The 21,001-nt window shown below is 43.8% G+C and overlaps 1 protein-coding gene across 5 annotated transcripts in view; it reads left to right on the top strand.

Moving 5' to 3' along the window:
• Positions 1–5,903: 5,903 nt before the first annotated feature.
• LOC106597326 (protein piccolo) overlaps positions 5,904–21,001 on the top strand; it is a 74,318-nt gene continuing 59,220 nt past the window's right edge. For all 5 annotated transcript variants that reach the window (XM_045722240.1, XM_045722238.1, XM_045722237.1 and 2 more), the window contains exons 1-3: positions 5,904–6,105; positions 14,970–16,026; positions 18,139–19,167. In XM_045722240.1, the coding sequence (XP_045578196.1) occupies positions 15,169–16,026; positions 18,139–19,167 (1,887 nt within the window). In that variant the 5' untranslated portion in view covers positions 5,904–6,105; positions 14,970–15,168. The remainder of the gene's footprint in view (positions 6,106–14,969; positions 16,027–18,138; positions 19,168–21,001) is intronic.

The raw sequence follows: 21,001 nt of genomic DNA, 5'->3' as shown, positions 1-21,001 counted from the left end.
CCGTCTTCAAGAGAGCGAGAGTTGCACCCCTTCTGAAAAAACCTACACTCGATCCCTCCGATGTCAACAACTACAGACCAGTATCCCTTCTTTCTTTTCTCTCCAAAACTCTTGAACGTGCCGTCCTTGGCCAGCTCTCCTGCTATCTCTCTCAGAATGACCTTCTTGATCCTAATCAGTCAGGTTTCAAGACTGGGCATTCAACTGAGACTGCTCTTCTCTGTGTCACGGAGGCTCTCCGCACTGCTAAAGCTAACTCTCTCTCCTCTGCTCTCATCCTTCTAGACCTATCTGCTGCCTTTGATACTGTGAACCATCAGATCCTCCTCTCCACCCTCTCCGAGTTGGGCATCTCCGGCGCGGCCCACGCTTGGATTGCGTCCTACCTGACAGGTCGCTCCTACCAGGTGGCGTGGCGAGAATCTGTCTCCGCACCATGCGCTCTCACCACTGGTGTCCCCCAGGGCTCTGTTCTAGGCCCTCTCCTATTCTCGCTATACACCAAGTCACTTGGCTCTGTCATATCCTCACATGGTCTCTCCTATCATTGCTATGCAGACGACACACAATTAATCTTCTCCTTTCCCCCTTCTGATAACCAGGCGGCGAATCGCATCTCTGCATGTCTGTCAGACATATCAGTGTGGATGACGGATCACCAGCTCAAGCTGAACCTCGGCAAGACGGAGCTGCTCTTCCTCCCGGGGAAGGACTGCCCGTTCCATGATCTCGCCATCACGGTTGACAACTCCCTTGTGTCCTCCTCCCAGAGTGCTAAGAACCTTGGCGTGATCCTGGACAACACCCTGTCGTTCTCCACTAACATCAAGGCGGTGACCCGATCCTGTAGGTTCATGCTCTACAACATTCGCAGAGTACGACCCTGCCTCACACAGGAAGCGGCGCAGGTCCTAATCCAGGCACTTGTCATCTCCCGTCTGGATTACTGCAACTCGCTGTTGGCTGGGCTCCCTGCCTGTGCCATTAAACCCCTACAACTCATCCAGAACGCCGCAGCCCGTCTGGTGTTCAACCTTCCCAAGTTCTCTCACGTCACCCCGCTCCTCCGCTCTCTCCACTGGCTTCCAGTTGAAGCTCGCATCCGCTACAAGACCATGGTGATTGCCTACGGAGCTGTGAAGGGAACGGCACCTCCATACCTTCAGGCTCTGATCAGGCCCTACACCCAAACAAGGGCACTGCGTTCATCCACCACTGGCCTGCTGGCCCCCCTACCTCTGAGGAAGCACAGTTCCCGCTCAGCCCAGTCAAAACTGTTCGCTGCTCTGGCACCCCAATGGTGGAACAAGCTCCCTCACGACGCCAGGACAGCGGAGTCAATCACCACCTTCCGGAGACACCTGAAACCCCACCTCTTTAAGGAATACCTCGGATAGGATAAAGTAATCCTTCTAACCCCCCCCTTAAAAGATTTAGATGCACTATTGTAAAGTGGTTGTTCCACTGGATATCATAAGGTGAATGCACCATTTTGTAAGTCGCTCTGGATAAGAGCGTCTGCTAAATGACTTAAATGTAATGTAAATGTAAATGTAGTTCTGTTCAGTTTGGACTTCAGTTTATCGCTAACCTTATCACAGGGACTTTGAAGCACTAACTTACATCATCTGCATGCTGATTCCATCTTTGACGACGCCACATAAATGGAATAGGTACTAGCTAGCTTAATAGTTAATATTTGCGCGCTAGCTCTGCATATTCAGCTAGTGTGTGTGTGCGCGATTGACTGGATGAACCTCACGGCAGTTACGTAGCAAGCTAAGGAACTGGCAGTGGATCAAACCATTGTGAGGCAAAGGGCGGGGGGGTCGCAATCTTTTGAAACTTAAAAACGCGCTATTAAGTGTCTATAATCAGCACAATTGCTTTCATTGCGTAGTATTAATATTATTTAAATTACATAGTTATGTTTCAGTGATATATTGGGGGGGACAAATCATATTTTTCCCAGGATGGGGGGGTCGTGTCCCCCCCGTCCCCCCCGGGATTTCCGCCCCTGCTTGGAAGACCTCATTAACAGATAGTGAGTAGCCCCAGCACTGTGACGACTTCAAGAACACCACTTAGTCTTATGTACAGGTCTAAAAGCAGAGATGGTTTTACATTTCTAACAGTGGTCAGTTATATCATTTTCACCTCCCATTTTCCGCTCTCTCTCTCTTCCCAGTTTCCATAGCTATTCCCAGGAGAAGTGTGAGAGGATTCAGTGAGCTCTGGGAATGTTGTATTCATGTCTGATGGATCCTATTGTACACACAAAGCCTCAAGGTTCAACCACACACACCCTTCGACCTCGTAAACACACACACTTGTCAATCAAAACAAAATTCACACATACAATTAATCCACATAAAACACACACACACACACACACACAGACACACACAACCCCCCCCTCATGCCAACACACACACACACACACACACACACACACACACACACACACACACACACACACACACACACACACACACACACACACACACACACACACACACACACAGGTTGGACCTCATAAAATCTTCCCCACTGGGGGTTTGATTGTGAGGCTATTGATTGCTATAGGTTAGGATTGATGAGGTGATCAATATCTCCTCTGTGGCCATTCTCCTGAGTGGATGGAATACAGACGTATAGTGTCCAGTGTTAAAGAGACTTAAAAAGCAACAAATCCCTTTGAAAACAGCCTATGCGTCATCGATATGAGTCAGAAACTGTTATTTTATTGTTCAAATTGACTACATTTAGTCATAATGTCATTCTAGTCTAAAATGAAGGTTTTGTCCATTTGCCCACTAACATGGGGTGAACAGCTGCGGTGACAGTGAAACTGTCCAGCACTGCCCAGGAGCTCCGACTTTGTTTACATAAGACAACACGTTGTTCATGTTTTTACTTGAGAAATACTGCACCAAACACCTTAGTCAGATGTAAAATTGCGCAACTAAAACATCCTCGGCAAAAACGAGAAAATTCATTACAGATTTCTTGAGTTGTCTTAGATTTATTCTGGGGATTTTGAGGAAGTGAAATAGGCTTCCATGTCTACAGTGTCTTATGGGGGACAAACATCATTAACCAAATGCTGAATCGGTCAGGAAACACACCTCCAAGACTGAAAACTTGTTTTTCTAATGAGCAACAAAAAAACACGTGCCAATCAGTGTGTTCAGTGGCTCTTTAAAGCTGGAATCAGTAATGGTGAAACTGTCACATCCGTTTGCGATATTACAAATATAAAGAAATTACTTTAAACAACGAACAATGTTTTTTTTCCCTCAGAAATCGATTCACATTATTGCATGCACGATAGAACAGCAAAGTATTTATTGCACTTTTTTTTACCATGATGCTCCTCTCCTGTTTCATGAACAAAAACAAATGTGCTGGGGTAAACAGTGGCGATGCATTCCCTAATGTGGATTCCAGCTATAAAGGTCGACTTTGGGAGGGGGGGGGAACAAATGGCTTTAAACGGTATAACCGATAAATGAACCATCATAGCAGGCCATTTAACGCTTAAAAGCAAAAAAAAATTATTAATAAGATATTTGGCTACAGAAGTGCCATTTCCTACCAATGTCGACAGCTTCTGTCCAAAAAATACATCCTGTGAAATGACGTCAACACATACTGGAGGAGGCTAGCTATAGTGGCTAGCTTAGCTAAGGAACTAGCTGTGTCAATCACGGCGCAAATCACCAGAATGACACATCAATGAACCACCAAAGGCACACCCCCTTTTGGTTTGAAAATTGAGAAAGAGACGGACTTGGACCGTTTTTGGTGCCCAAAGTCGACCTTTAAGTGGAAGGACATACCTATCGGTGTGGCAATGAGTGACAAGGATATGGCAAGATAGCACTTACAGATCTGGGACCAGGCTACAGAACAACTGCTTGGGTAGGTTATTTTGAGAAAGTTGTGTCAGAGACTTGAGTTGCCTTGGAGTTTGTATGGTTTGTTTTTGCCCTAGGGAGATTACTGCACTCAAAGAATCCTCTATTTGCTGTAGTCAAAACCCATGTTGTTTTGAATGTGTTCAGGGTGTCTTTCACCTTGAATGTTTACCGCAATGTTTATAATGTATTTGAATTAATATACAGTATGTAGACCTGTACGTAGGCGTGTGTTTTTGCCTTCTTTGTTTGTATGCGTGTGTATGCATGTTTGTTTTTTTCTGCCTGTGTGTGTATGTGTGTGTGTCCTTCAGTGTGACTCATCTGTTACAAGCCTGGCTAATCACCTTCTCTCCACCTTCCTCCTCCTAATCTGTACCAAGTGGACCGGCCTTGTTACAGTGACATCACCAGCTGTGACGCGCAGCCTAGTGGTTAGAGCTTTGGGCCAGTAACTGAAAGGTTGCTAGATTGAATCCCAGAGCTGACAAGGTAAAAATCTGTCGTTCTGCCCCTGAACGAGGCAGTTAACCCACAGTTCCTAGGCCGTCATTGTAAATAAGAATTTGTTCTTAACTGACTTGCCTAGTTAAATAAAGGTTAAATGCAAATTTGGTGGAGTGACTGTATTGAGAAGACAGGTAAGAGGCATGCCTACCTGAACTGTACTGTACTGAGCTTACTTCTTTCCCTTTCCAACATGATTCCAGCAGCTATGGTGGATGTATAACAACGCTGAAACAGTATAGCTCAGCTCAATAGTGTAAAAAGTGTATTACTGTCATGCCCCATCTAGGATCAGCAAATTCTATGGGTCATGATGGACTATGGGTCATGCCAGTCTCCATCTTGCTGACCCTTACCTTAACCATTCGAAGGGAAACCAATGGTTAAGACGCGTTGCTGACTCCTGACAGATCTTACAAGTAAGTATTTTATGTATCAACTAAGCATATCATTTTTTATAGTAATCTGGCAGTCGATGACATGGTCGATGACATGGCACGCAACCATTGGTTGATGCATGCAACATCCGAACAGGGGAATGCGACCAGGGACTTCTCAGACCTGTAAATCCCGTTAAGAACGGAAGAACCTGATGTCCTTTATTAATCACCCTCACCCTCCTGGTGAGGTCAGAGCACCAAAACAAATCCTGGCAGACAATGCCTGAATGTCCTGATCTGCAGATCTATCAGCTTACCCTTCTCCAACCCTAACTTGACAATGATGAGGAAAACACAAAACTGACCTTAGAGCGTCAGTGTCTAGGGGCAACGTCATCCTACTTCACCAAAACAGGGTCGTATTCATTAGGACACACCGTAGCAAAACGTTTTGGACAAGCTTAAGTTAGTTTCCCTTTTTCATTCTGTTTTCTCTTGTTTGGTGCCTAATAAATAGGACCCAGAGCTCTGTAAATCAGTTTGGCGGTATGAAGTGTGCGAGGAACAAAGAGTTTAGATAGATATGTTATGTAACCAAATGGCTGTCTAGGCATTGTGGTGAATTTAACTGCGTGGTTTTCTCAGACAGAGGAAAAGATGCAGTACTCTGTTGACAGCGAGCTGCTTGAACGCAACAGTATGCATATTGTATACATGTTTTGAAATACACCCTAGCGGTATTACTCATGTTGGGATGTTCACTGGTGTTTGCTTTAGGAGTTGACTGATGGTTTTACACCATGAGCAAAGGTGTTCTCCGACTTGTGATCAATCCCTTTTCAGTTCAATCAGATCTGAAGATTGATGTAATTTTACCTGATGAAAGGTGAAATTTGACCCCAGATTTGACCCCTAGTCGGAGTCGTCTGAGTGACAGACTGAACTTTGCTGGTGTACAACAACAGATTATAGTATAGTTCGTGATTGGCCTATCTCTCAGAGTAAAGAGGATTATGAGGTGTGTCTTGAGAGAGAGAGAAGGAGATAGAGTACACTGTTCCTTTAAAAATATTTTTAGTTCAGGGCTTCTCTCTGGTCAGCGGTCAGAAGAATCTGGTGTTAAGGGCAGAGTTAGGCGTGTGCCAGGTCGCTAATGGGAATAGAAAGGGCTCAGGACTAATAAACCTCTGGTTAAACATCGCTCCGCTCGCAGGGCTAGCGCTACTGAGGAACCACTGAGGAACCTGTTCTCAGAGTGGATAGTAGAGGACAGACACAGGATATACACCCTGACAAAGGTAAGTGACTGCTTCTCTCTCTTTATGAAAATAACTTTCTGATTCTGACACCTGTTGCTGCAGAGTGGGAGGGATTTGCCTTGGAATTGCCAATGCTGGTGATTGGAGGTTCACTAGTTGCATATTTCAGTGAACACTTACTGTAGGATTTCAGTGGTAGGAATTGTATCCCTCCATATTTATTCTTGTCTTGTCTTTTGGTAAGAGAAATCTATTTCTATATTGAGCCCTTACTATGTGAAATATATATTATGGCATTTCTATTAATATTGTACAAATCTTCTGGATCTATTTTGGATAGCTCAGACTGAAATGAAACTAGTGATCCACATTTGGCCCTCAGGTGTGTATTAAAATGTAATGAACACAGCCCAGTGTGTGTGATCTGGTTACCAGATTCCATTACATTCTTCCCTGGCTTAGCCACACACACACACACACACACACACACACACACACACACACACACACACACACACACACACACACACACACACACACACACACATAGTGTGTATACATGTATGCAAATGAGTGTGCGTCACTGTACGGATATGAGTGTGTACACCAGTGTATGCACGCTTATGTGTGTGTGTGGGTGTGAAGGGTGTATGCCTGTGTGTGTGTGTGTGTGTGTGTGTGAGCGCGTATGGGCTGTTTCCGCTCCACAGACTTCAGGCCATTAGGGCTCGCTCCAGTGGCCAGCCCAGTGTGGGGAAGGCTCTCTGTTCAATACCATAGTTTATCACTGGAGACAGCACCCAGCGCCTGACTAAAACACACCTCCATCTACACACACACTGTCACCACCAGGGAGAGGAAGGAGGGGGAGAGAGGGAGGGGATGAGTGAGGGATAGGGGAGGAGGAGGAATAGAGGAAACGAAAGGGAGAGTGAGAGAGTGAGAGAGGGGTAGAGGGGAGGAAGAGCGACAGTGAGCAGGAAAGAGAGGGAGAGAGAGAGGAAAGATACGATGGAAAGGAGAAGGGAAAGTGATGGAAAGATCAAGAGAGAGGAGAGAGACTACTGAGAGAGGAGGAGTCTACTGCCTTACTATGTTTACAATTGAAACTCTCAGAAGCCTGTTCTGTTCAACTGAAACACAATGACCATCCAATACTATAATAAACACAATGACCATCCAATACTATAATAAACACAATGACCATCCAATACTATAATAAACACAATGACCATCCACTGCTATAATAAACACAATGACCATCCAATACTATAATAAACACAATGACCATCCAATACTATAATAAACACAATGACCATCCACTGCTATAATAAACACAATGACCATCCAATACTATAATAAACACAATGACCATCCAATACTATAATAAACACAATGACCATCCAATACTATAATAAACACAATGACCATCCACTGCTATAATAAACACAATGACCATCCAATACTATAATAAACACAATGACCATCCAATACTATAATAAACACAATGACCATCCAATACTATAATAAACACAATGACCATCCAATACTATAATAAACACAATGACCATCCAATGCTATAATAAACACAATGACCATCCAATACTATAATAAACACAATGACCATCCAATACTATAATAAACACAATGACCATCCACTGCTATAATAAACACAATGACCATCCAATACTATAATAAACACAACGACCATCCACTACTATAATAAACACAATGACCATCCAATACTATAATAAACACAATGACCATCCAATACTATAATAAACACAATGACCATCCACTGCTATAATAAACACAATGACCATCCAATACTATAATAAACACAATGACCATCCACTGCTATAATAAACACAATGACCATCCAATACTATAATAAACACAATGACCATCCAATGCTATAATAAACACAATGACCATCCAATACTATAATAAACACAATGACCATCCAATACTATAATAAACACAATGACCATCCAATACTATAATAAACACAATGACCATCCACTGCTATAATAAACACAATGACCATCCACTGCTATAATAAACACAATGACCATCCAATACTATAATAAACACAATGACCATCCAATACTATAATAAACACAATGACCATCCACTGCTATAATAAACACAATGACCATCCACTGATAATAAACACAACGACCATCCAATGCTATAATAAACACAATGACCATCCAATACTATAATAAACACAATGACCATCCAATACTATAATAAACACAATGACCATCCACTGCTATAATAAACACAATGACCATCCAATACTATAATAAACACAATGACCAACCAATACTATAATAAACACAATGACCATCCAATACTATAATAAACACAATGACCATCCAATACTATAATAAACACAATGACCATCCAATACTATAATAAACACAATGACCATCCAATACTATAATAAACACAATGACCATCCAATACTATAATAAACACAATGACCATCCACTGCTATAATAAACACAATGACCATCCAATACTATAATAAACACAATGACCATCCAATACTATAATAAACACAATGACCATCCAATACTATATTAAACACAATGACCATCCACTGCTATAATAAACACAATGACCATCCAATACTATAATAAACACAATGACCATTCAATGCTATAATAAACACAATGACCATCCAATACTATAATAAACACAATGACCATCCAATACTATAATAAACACAATGACCATCCACTGCTATAATAAACACAATGACCATCCACTGCTATAATAAACACAATGACCATCCAATAATATAATAAACACAATGACCATCCACTACTATAATAAACACAATGACCATCCAATACTATAATAAACACAATGACCATCCAATACTATAATAAACACAATGACCATCCACTGCTATAATAAACACAATGACCATCCACTGCTATAATAAACACAATGACCATCCACTGATAATAAACACAATGACCATCCAATACTATAATAAACACAATGACCATCCAATACTATAATAAACACAATGACCATCCAATACTATAATAAACACAATGACCATCCAATACTATAATAAACACAATGACCATCCAATACTATAATAAACACAATGACCATCCAATACTATAATAAACACAATGACCATCCAATACTATAATAAACACAATGACCATCCAATACTATAATAAACACAATGACCATCCAATACTATAATAAACACAATGACCATCCAATACTATAATAAACACAATGACCATCCACTGCTATAATAAACACAATGACCATCCAATACTATAATAAACACAATGACCATCCAATACTATAATAAACACAATGACCATCCACTGCTATAATAAACACAACGACCATCCAATGCTATAATAAACACAAGTAAAACAGCATTAAAAGTTAATGGCTGCGTTTTATTCCAAGAGGATGTTCCCTCTCCTCTGACCTCGTTCACTCCCCTTCACAGGTCTGATAGGGCTGGATAGGTGAAAGCAATATGGTGGGAACTAGATGGATCTAGTGATTACACCTACCCAGTTGTTTTTATCCATGAGGGCCATGAATTTAGGCCGAGGGATCTTTTAGATTGAAACACAGCCAATAACAAGATATCTGTAGAGAAATTGCTCACCGCAATGACTCTCCCACCCTAGGACCTCTCCTCTGCTGTTACCCAGGGAGGGAGAGCCTAAAGCTCGGTACACAGAGGACACATCCAGCCTGGAGCTCTGTAAGCTGTGAATAAGCACTGGCCATTACATGACAGCGCATCCCACAGATGGAAAGCACAGTGGACACTCTTTAATATCATAACCAGTGATCTGGATGGTGTGCCTGCTTGAAATATAGAATTAGAATCCCTGTGTGTGGAGGAAGTGAGTGTGGAATTCCACTTGAGCTACAACTGTGCTGAATAGTTTTCATTTTGTGGATGTTTTTTTGATAATATTATGTATAAATCTGTTACGAATTAAAAGAAGGGTACATATTTTCCCCATAAACTAGGCATCATGTTCAGGTGGCAGGTAGCCTAGTGGTTAGGAGTGTTGGGCCAGTAACCGAAAGGTTGCTGGTTCAAATCCCCAAGCAGACTAGGTGAAAAATCTGCTGATGTTCCTTTAGCAAGGTACTTAACCCTAATTGCTCCAGGGTCGCTGTCAATAATGTCTGATTCCTGTCTCAGGGGGAGTGGGATATGCAACAACAACAACAATCAAATTTGAACATGTGTGAAATAGGACAAATGTAAGCACCCACTTAATGATTATTATATGTAGATTAATACATTTGGTGTAAATACCAAACTGTTTACGTGGTGTAAATACCAAACTGTTCACGTGGTGTAAATACCAAACTGTTCACGTGGTGTAAATACCAAACTGTTTACGTGGAGTAAATATCAAACTGTTTACGTGGTGTAAATACCAAACTGTTTACGTGGTGTAAATACCAAACTGTTTACGTGGAGTAAATACCAAACTGTTTACGTGGTGTAAATACCAAACTGTTTACGTGGAGTAAATACCAAACTGTTTATGCATATCAGTCAAGTCACAAGGGCCCTATTCAGTCAAAAACTGTTTTCTTTTTTTCCAAGATTAGCCACATGCTACATGAATGTCCAAACTATAAACATTATTCTGCTTGGAACATGAATCCAAATTGTACCAGAACACCCTAAAAACCTGGTAATAGGATTTGATTGAATAGTGTCATGGGTAAAGTATGAGGAAAAAGCAGCTAATTGAGGTTCAGTGCAGATAAACAGATCCAGCCACAGTGATGCACTCTGGGAAATGAAGTCTCATCCAAGCCCCATGTTCACCAACTCTGGTAGTTTTTATTAAACCAGGTAAGTTGACTGAGAACACATTCTCAGCAACAACCTGGGGAATAGTTACAAGGGATGAATGAGCCAATAGTAAACTGGGGATGATTAGGTGTGAGTGCCAGATTGGGAAATTAGCCAGCACGCCATGGTTAACACCCCTACTCTTCCAATAAGTGCCATGGGATCTTTAGTGACCACAAAGAGTCAGGACACCTGTTTAACATCACATCCAAAAGACAGCATCCTACATGATCTAATATTTTTTTAGACCAGAGGAAAGGATGCCTCCTACTGGCCCTCCAACACCACTTCCAGCAGCATCTGGTCTCCCACCCAGGGACTGACCAGGACCAACCCTGCTTAGCATCAGAAACAAGCCAGCAGTGGGATGCAGGGCAGTATGCTGCCAGTCTGGTAGTGGAGAACTACATGATTTGCAGAGTTTAGTTTCAATTAAATCAATCAAAATGTTGATAATATATCGAAGAGGCATTTTGGCTGGAACAAAAGCATGCACACCTGCACTCTTGACCCAGAGCACTACAATGCTATAATGGCATATCACTGGCATTTAGGTGTGTGTGTGTGTGTGTGTGTGTGTGTGTGTGTGTGTGTGTGTGTGTGTGTGTGTGTGTGTGTGTGTGTGTGTGTGTGTGACGCCTAATCACTTGAACCCACTCATTGTAGGCCTACTTTAAGATTACATGATCATCGTGATATTTACATAATAGCCAAAATGTCACAAGGACATCATGTATTACAGAAATCAATAGTCAGCAACTTAGGTCGTGTCATTGTCGTTCAGGTTACAAATGAGTAAAGGAAAATACACTTGCCCCTTTAAACTAACAAGAGCTCTTCTGTAGCCTACACGTTATGTTTTTAACGGTTAACGTTGATCCCTTTAAAGCCTACATATTCCTTCAGTGAAGTCTTCTGTCACCTGTCAGAAGCGGAACATGCGCGTTTGAGAGCGCAGGGAGAGAGGGAGAGGATGTGGTGTAGTAGGATAGAACTGAAAACAGACCCACAAGGAAAACCGTCGTCCATCGACTGAAGAGATGCGCGATATCAACACAGAACTGAGAGAACGAGGGAGAGGGCGATGTAAAGATGGAGAAATAATTTGAGATGCACGCAGAGTCGAGGGGGGTCGTTTTCACCGCTTTTCACCACGTTCTTTGGAGCTAAAAACGCAGAGCGTCGCGTCGAAATCGAAACGGGGGGCGGCGGGAGGGCCATCATGGGGAACGAAGCGAGCCTCGAAGGCGGCGAAGGGGTGCTTGCTGGATTACCGGAGGGGCTCGCACCGGACGGGAAAGGAGGCTTCATTCGGACCTCCACGGGGGCACAGGTGGACCTGAGCCAACTCAGCGAGGACGACAGGAAGCAACTCGCCGCGGCTATGTCAAGGGCGCAAGCCAACAAGCCCGGGGGCGCGCCCGCTCGAAGGCAGGATTTTACTGGCATTTTTGTGCACTTTAAAATGTCCACTCCTCTCTGTACCCCGTCATTTAACGGGCCTACTCATGAAAGAGAAGGAAAGGCGTGTGTTTATGCCGTGTTTTGATTTGGCAGAGCACTGCAGCTTGTCAGCCGTGTATCACTATGAATGCACAGGAAAGGAGAATGCATGTTCACACCCATTCACATTTACCATGGGAATAGATGATACCATTCAAAAATGGGATAGTTGGTTGTTGTTATTGACATTTACAAAGATAGTCTTGAAGCATTGATAGGCATAAGACCAATCCTGTTTTTACCCTAAATTGTTAATTCGCTTAATTTATTAAATTAAAGCATCTAATAAAATGCTGGACAATTTGTCAGTTCGTTCACAATACCGCATCAGATCAAATATTAGAATGCACTAAATGGTATGATACTGAAATAATCTCTTGTAACAATTATTTGCATGCGAATTACTGCGTAAATCGTTTAATTGTACCATTATCGAAGGAATAGCCTCTGTAAAATCGGTGGTAAGACACCAGCGTTTGTAAAGAATCGAAATGCCTCCTGGGTAAAAATTACTCTGTCAAGCCACTGTATTTTTCCCCACGAAGGACGCTATCACACCAAACAAATAGTCTCTCCACTCACGGTGCCAACATTGTATATAACCGTTCCAATGTTGTCAATTATATATCTATATCATAGCCTAATCGTATTTACGCAGCTTCTATTGCAAATATATGTCAAGAGTCGATATTCAGGCCGACGCTGGCTGTGTAAATAACAAGCCATCAATGGTGTTGAATGGGATTGCTTGTGTGTCCCCTATTGACCAACAATTCCCTCAGTATATCATTAAAATATACATTGGCACACGATACACGTTATCACAAATTCCTTATCACTAATTCGCTCTGTTGGTGAGAACAGTTATTATTACCCAAGCCAGAATAGGGGGAGGGGATACATACATATTAATGTGACTATATATAGAACAGCGATCGCAAATGTCATCACAGTCATTGATTCCCCCTTATTGCTTCTTGAAAGTGGGTTTTGAATTTCATTTTGGAAATGGAAAGATATCGAACATCTTGTGGAAGGAAGCGCATTAGCCAAGTGGATGAGCGGTCTGTCTGTGAGCTAGTTGCTTTCCATGGTGCTGAAACCAACAGTTGCCAATGGCAGAACTGGCGGGCTGTTTTGGGCACTTAAAGGAATACTCCACCTAAAAACGATCTTTTGGTATTTGTTTCATTAGTCCATTGTTGACATAGTGCCAAAATGTTTTGCTTGTCAGCAATCAAGTTTTTTCAAGATATGTAACTTTCAAAATACAGAAATCATCCACATATGATGTATTTTGCATCATATTATGCTGCGTTTTGCATCACATGATGCAAAATACATCATACAGGGATGATTTCTGTATTTTGAAAGTTACATAACTTGAAAACTTGATTTCTGACAAGCAAAACATGTTGGGACTATGTCAACAATGGACTAATGAAACAAATACCAAAAGATAGTTTTTGGGTGGAGTTTTCCTTTTAAACACCAATTAGCTTATGGTCTGTTGGCCTCAAATGGCAAGCTATTTTTCTCTGTAAGTCATGCTTTACCTGCAGTTCAAATTCACAATGATGCTTCACTGTTTCAAACCTGAACCGTTTGATCTTATTTTGTGCTCGGCATTGATCTATCTATCATCTACGTGACAGGTTCAATCTCAGTCGAGGCTGTCTATCCCGCCTCTCAGCTCCATCTAATAAGGCCATCTCATCTTACCCCATTGAGCTGTCTCTCACTCTCCTATATCTCCATGATCTCTCAACTGTAGATGTCATTCAGCGTGATTCACCTTCCCATCAGCACTAGCCTAGGGCTGGTGCAATGCTTGCTTTGTGCTCACTGTGCTGATGATAGGCCTATGTCCAATGGCTTTGGGGTGAAAGGTTAGCTTGTTGTGTCGGGCAGAGGCTTAAGTGCATTTCATCATTGAGCATTTAGCCTACAGTATTGCGCAATACCCCCAAAAGCCACATCTCATGTAGGCCTTGTAGTTACGTAGGCTATGTTATTACAACACATCAAACCAGATTGTTGAGATGTCTGTAGAATTTGAGTGATGAGTTGTCATATAACGATTATCATTCTTAATGATTTGGTTGTTTGGAAGATCTGTTTATTTTGAATACATATGTGTCTGTATGTGTGTTGAATGATGTATTTAGGAGCTCTTCTGCGGCGATGGTGATCATGAGTGTTTAATCAGTCTCATCTCTAAGTTTGGCAACCGGCAAATATCAGCCATTTGATAGTGTAAAGTAGCTTCCCCTCCTTGTCTCCTCTCCTTCCTCTTCACTGATCTGAAAATGCAACAATATGGTGGAAGCCTATGGCAATTTGCTTTCACTTATCCAGCTCTGTCACATCAGTACAGATTAAGGAAAGGAGGGAAAGAAAGGAAGTCACAGAGTATTGAAATTCATACACACCATCTATTTCCATTTGTACTGCCAAATGACTCTTCTTTGTTCGTTTCTTTATTTCTTTGTTTCTTTCTTTCTCGCACTCTCTCTCTCAGGCCCTCGGAGGCAGATGTTCAGCAGCGGCCCCAGCAGCCAGGAGTTGGACACTCTGGTCGGCTTAGCAAGAGTCGCACCGTAGACGCGTTTGGAGAGGGCCCCACTGGCAGGCCGGCCCCTGGCCGCAGTCCCTCGTCCCTCAGCCTCTTAGAGTCCCGATTCAGGCAGGAGCCTAAGGACCCGGAGAAGAAAACAGGCATGTTTGGCTCCAGCTTCCTGAGTGGGGCCAACCCGCTTAACGCTGTCTCGTCCATGACGTCCCAGGTGTCCTCTGGAATGTCCTCCATGTCCTCCGAGGTCACCTCCATGGGCTCCGGGGTCAACATGCCCTCATTTGGCCTGTTTGACAAGGAAGAGAAGCCTGGAGAGAAGCCCCAAGGTGGGCCCCCAGGGCCGGGCAGCAAGGGCCCCCAGCAGGGGGGGCCAAGACCCCCTGGCCCTGGACAAGGGCCCAGACCCCCTGGGCAGCAAGGGCCCAGACCCCCTGGGCAGCAAGGGCCCAGACCCACTGGTCAAGGACCCCCTGGGCAGCAAGGGCCCAGAACCCCTGGCCCCGGACAAGGGCCCAGACCCCCCGGGCAGCAAGGGCCCAGACCCCCTGGTCAAGGACCCCCCGGTCAGCAAGGGCCCAGACCCCCTGGTCAAGGACCCCCTGGCCAGCAAGGACCCAGACCCCCTGTCTCTGGACAAGGGCCCCCTGGGCAGCAAGGACCCAGACCCCCTGTCTCTGGACAAGGGCCCCCTGGGCAGCAAGGGCCCAGACCACCTGGTCAAGGCCCCCCTGGGCAGCAAGGACCTAGACCCCCTGGCCCCGGTCAAGGGCCCCCTGGGCAGCAAGGACCCCCTGGCCCCGGTGCACAGCCAAGCGGGCCAGCTAAAGCTGGGGGTCCCCCTGGTCCACAAGGCCCTGGTAAACCACCTGGAGGTGGACTGTGTCCGCTGTGCAAGAGTACCCAGCTCAACGTGGGCTCCAAGGAGCCGCCCAACTACAGCAACTGTACCATGTGTAAGAACCAGGTGTGCAGCCTATGTGGATTCAGCCCCCCAGACTCAGAGGTAAGAGAAGGCCCTCTCTCTCTAGCTTGCTTTCTTCCTCTCTCTCTTTCTCCTGTTCTCTGGTATATATTTATACTACCCTTTCTCTCTCTCTCCCCCGTATTTCAATTTTCCCACACTTCCTTTGTCGCTGTTCCTCTCTATCTCTCTCAGTCTGTACTGACTGAGGTCTATTATATGGTGTTTTTTCGCATCACATTCTGTCTCAGATGTATCAGACACTTCATTCAATTAAATGTCTACTGCCAGTGTCGTTGCATAGATACAACAACCAACGCATGCCTTGAATTAGTTTCAGTTTTCGGTTTCTGTTTATTAGTACAAAATTCACCCAGCATGTCTAAATGACATTTCAACTTCACAAGAGAAGCACAGTACACCATTACAGTACAAAATATACATAAAAAAGGTGAATCAATAAAAACCAACAGTTAAGTCTGATATCTAAAGAAGCCGAGCGATAGTTTTTAAGCATTAGCATTTTTAGCATGAGCCTTTTTAGCATTAGCCTTTTTAGCATTAGCCTTTGAGCATTTAGCATTCCAGAGATGCCCATGCAGTCAGGCCTAGCTCTGGAAATGCCCCTCATATTAACGTCACACAGCTTGAGGAACAGAGGGGCCATATGGACAGTGGGGAAGCTATCAAGGTGACTCATGTCATGGGCACAGGAAGCCTCCAACCGCTGGCCACTGGCGGATTTCAGTAACCAACCACACGAGCCATACACCCCCGGGGCATCATGCCTGTTGACACTGAGGGGGGCAGGTGATCTGATACTTATCTATATAAGGTATTTATTATAGATAGATATACAGAAAATACAATGCAAATAATGAATTCAAAGATTTGGTCATCAGTGCCCCTCAAAAAAGTATATCTTTGCACACGTTATCAGATAAAACAGCAGAATCACAAAGTGATCATATTTAGCATCTCTTTTTCTGGGGGTAGAATTATTGAGCATGGTAATCACAAAGAGGGAACGGAAATGTGAGTGTTGTTCTATGCAAGATACTGATAATAACCATGTCAATATTGTCCTCTTTTGTAGGGTTTCTTGTTGTAGACAATGGTAACCAAGGCCATGTCCTGTATAGGGAACAAAAACATTGCACTGTAGCTAAGCTAGTTGTCAGGATATGTGACGAAACTCCATCTTTAGAACAAACATACAGTATATATCGTGTAGGAAATCAGTATGATTATCTAATGATATATTTATAAAGTGTTACAGATGCATCAATACAGTAGTTTCCCATTTCTAACTAACCATGAAAGGCATCTACTTTCATCAGAGTACTTTTCTTGTATTTCAAGAATGAATCGACCAATAAACATCTCAAATAAAACAAATAAAATGGTTTGTGATGATAGGATTTTTGCCTCAAATTAGAGAAATATTCCATTTGTAATGCAGCCTTGTCGAGTAGTACATTTAATGGTGGTTCTGCAAATTGCCACGATCTGCAAATACAGCTCCCGTTACTGCAACACGTAATTAGTATAAATCATTCAATTTGCTTTTAAATCCCTCATGAACCGAGCGAAAAACAATTTACAGTGTGAAAAGAGAATCATGCATGTTATTGAAATTGACTAATGAAGTAGTTTTTTCTCTGAATTACTGGGATGTTTCAGTTAATGGAAAGGATTGTGTGTGTGTGTGTGTGTGTGTGTGTGTGTGTGTGTGTGTGTGTGTGTGTGTGTGTGTGTGTGTGTGTGTGTGTGTGTGTGTGTGTGTGTGTGTGTGTGTGTGTGTACCTGTATTAGGGCTGTGATATTGGGCTGTGATATCACAATATTGTTTTCATGGCAAAAATAAAAATACAAAGCAGAACATACTGTTTGGTCCTTTAAAAACCTGCTCTATATAAAATATTGTGTGCTATAACTTGGAAAATAAATAAATGTGACTCTGGATGGCAACATAATGGTATTTGTTTCCAACATTAGGGCTGTTTTCCTAAAGAAGTTAAATCCGCTTCATGTTTTGTTTCCTTGCCACGTTACTAATGAGTATCGCGATACTGGTACCGTCCCGGCCATACAGTACATGTGTGTATATGTGTGTGTCGTATGTGTGTCTGACCATGTTTTGGATCTTTTCAGGGCAAAGAGTGGCTGTGTCTCAACTGCCAGATGCAGAGGGCTATGGGTGGTATGGATGACCCTCCTATGATGGGCAAGGGCTCTGCCCCTCCTTCACCCTCAAGGAAAGACCCTGGAAAAGATGGCAAGAAGCCCAATCTACTGATTAAGCAGCAGAGCATCTCCGACAGAGGCTTAACCCCTCCAACCACGCCCAAACAGAAATCCCCCGGCCCATCTTCCCCGAAAGGCAGCCCCCAGCCCTCACCGGCCAAAAGTAAACAGGAGTCCAGCTTCTTCGGGGGCCTGGGGGGCATCAGCCTAGGGGGACTCACCGACGTGGCCAAGCCTCCAGCCGCTGCCTCCCAGGCGGCCGAGTCCATCACGGGAACAATGTTCAGTGGCTTTGGTGGGTTCACTGGATCAGCCAAACCTGATCGGGCCAAAGCCGCTGCTGGTCCCCAAAAAACAGCAGAGTCGGTGACGGGAAAGATGTTCAGCGGGTTCGGTGGTTTTACCGAGACAGCCAAGCCCCCGGCGGCTGCCTCCCAGATGTTCGGCTTTGGCTCGTCCATCTTGAGCTCGGCCACCAACCTCATGACCACCGACTCTGTGGACTCTGTGGATGAGAAAGCTGGTTCTCCTGCCGATTCTCCTGCCGGTTCTCCTGCCGGCTCTCCCCCAGACTCCCCCTTCTCTGCCCCCGGTTCTCCCCCCAGTTCTCCACCGGACTCTCCCTTCTCCGCTCCCGGGTCTCCCCCCGACTCAGACAGCCCTGACACCCCGCCTGCCTTCAAGAAGGCCCCCAAACGTGCCGTCTCCCTGCTGAAGGACCAGAAGTCCATTGAAGCAGAGCCCCCCGCAGAGCCTCTGAAAGCGGGGGAGCCGCCTACTCCGGCCCCAGGCTCGGGGGCCCAGGAAAACTGCCCTCTGTGTAAGGTGGAGCTGAACGTTGGATCAGCAGACACCCCTAACTACAGCAACTGCACTGAGTGCAAGAAGAGTGTGTGCAACCTGTGTGGCTTCAACCCCACACCTCATCTTGGTGAGGTAAGACCAGTACAGGTTTCACTACTGCTAAAATAGAAACAGTTCTGATGAAAGGTACACACACCATACAAGGATTTCAGCTGTTTCCATTGTTACAGTAGGTGGGTTAGGGCTACAGTCTTCTGTACACTCCATGTTGTTCAGTCACTCACTGGCTATATAAAAACCACGTCTGCAGTCAATTTGGTTTTTATATCTTCCAATTGTAATCAGGACACAAATATTGACACCCTGTTTAAAGGTACCCCTCTTACCATAAGTGAACCTGAACGTTGGTCACGGTCTTGGTTGTCATGACTGCTGCACGTGTTTGACCTTTGAGGGAGTGGTTTGTGGTTGATGCGTTTAGCCTTCCCTAGCCTCCTAGCTGCCCTGTAGTCTAACTAAGCCATTGTGGGGCTAGGTTAATAAGGCTACATGAATGCCATTTAAATGGCCATCTCATTACTGAGCACCATTTACACTTCAAAAGGCTGCCACTTGACTCTGTAATCTAAGAGAGTGGCGTGTGTGTGTGTGTGTGTGTGTGTGTGTGTGTGTGTGTGTGTGTGTGTGTGTGTGTGTGTGTGTGTGGTCATAGGAACCAAATACTCTTTGATTTCTCATCTTCCTGGGGGTTATAGAGTGTTATTACTAGCGTGTCCCATTGACGCTGAATTAACATACATCACTTACACTCAGTTCACAAGAACAGATGGTTTATGGGGTCATCAAATTATATTAATGGAAGAACTGCACAGAATTTCATTCAGTTTGGAGAATCAAAGCTCGCTGTCAAACAGTATTCTGATGGGAAAATACAGCAGTAGCCTACTTATTGCTTGTCTACTGTGTAACTTTTGTATATTTTGGTTGACAGGTCAATAGGGTGTAATACGGGTAGCGTTGGTTTCTCAATTCTAATAGCAAGTTTGGTTGAACTGTGACTAGATTGTATTTGTTATCGGCCATGTCTGGCTCGGCTTAGGAGCTACTCACAGTGTAAGTTGTTCAACCTTGAGTGAAAGCAGTGAAAGTGTTGAAAGCAGGTATAGTTGAGCTCACGCGATGGCAGGTTTGGTGTAGCTTCACATGCTAGCTTCACTATGCTAGTTTGTAGTTTAGTGTTTAACGGCGTAGCACGTGGCCCGTTCCCTTAGTAATCATGCTACTGGTCTATTTAAGGTGTTCCGAGGAGATTAAGCAGACTAACTCCTTGTCACATGGTGAGAACCATGACTCCACCACCACGCCCAACAAGATGGCCGCCACTCCATTATGACACAACGTCACTGAAGAGGCTCTCCATTTTCTGATGGAGTTCATCATTTACGTATAGGTTTATTTAACATTATTGTATGTAGAAACACATACACTGTGATGTCATACAGTACTTCAAAAGACAGTTAAAATAGAGGTAAAACACACATCATAGATCCTCATGTGTCTTTGTGTTGGCTCAGACAGCTAGTTACTATAGTACTACTATGTACCCTAAGGTTGTTACTAGTGTAATTACCTCATTACTACACAGGTGGCACTTACTTTACCTACTAATTTTAGCTCCTAGAGGAGCAAAGGCCCTCAGGTTACGGCCTCTGGACTACACAGGTCAACTCAATATAAAATGCTACCAATATCATAGACTGGTATGTATCTCTGTGTTGTCGTACTGGCCCATCTTTGGCAGTAATGAGGAGCAGCGTATTCCTCGAATTAAGTCCAAGGCTCGGGGAAATGTGTAATTACGTTGGTGAGATCAGCATCCTAGGTGATTATGTTCTTAGACGGCCTAATGAGCCAAAGATTAGGTGTCTCTGGACCAGTGTGTCTTAACACTGCAACCAAAATACTT

The sequence above is a fragment of the Salmo salar genome, chromosome ssa07, assembly GCF_905237065.1.
Source record: "Salmo salar chromosome ssa07, Ssal_v3.1, whole genome shotgun sequence".
Classification (NCBI taxonomy): domain Eukaryota; kingdom Metazoa; phylum Chordata; class Actinopteri; order Salmoniformes; family Salmonidae; genus Salmo; species Salmo salar.
The sequence above is the reverse complement of the archived record's forward strand: the minus strand, read 5'-3'. Positions and strand labels throughout refer to the sequence as shown.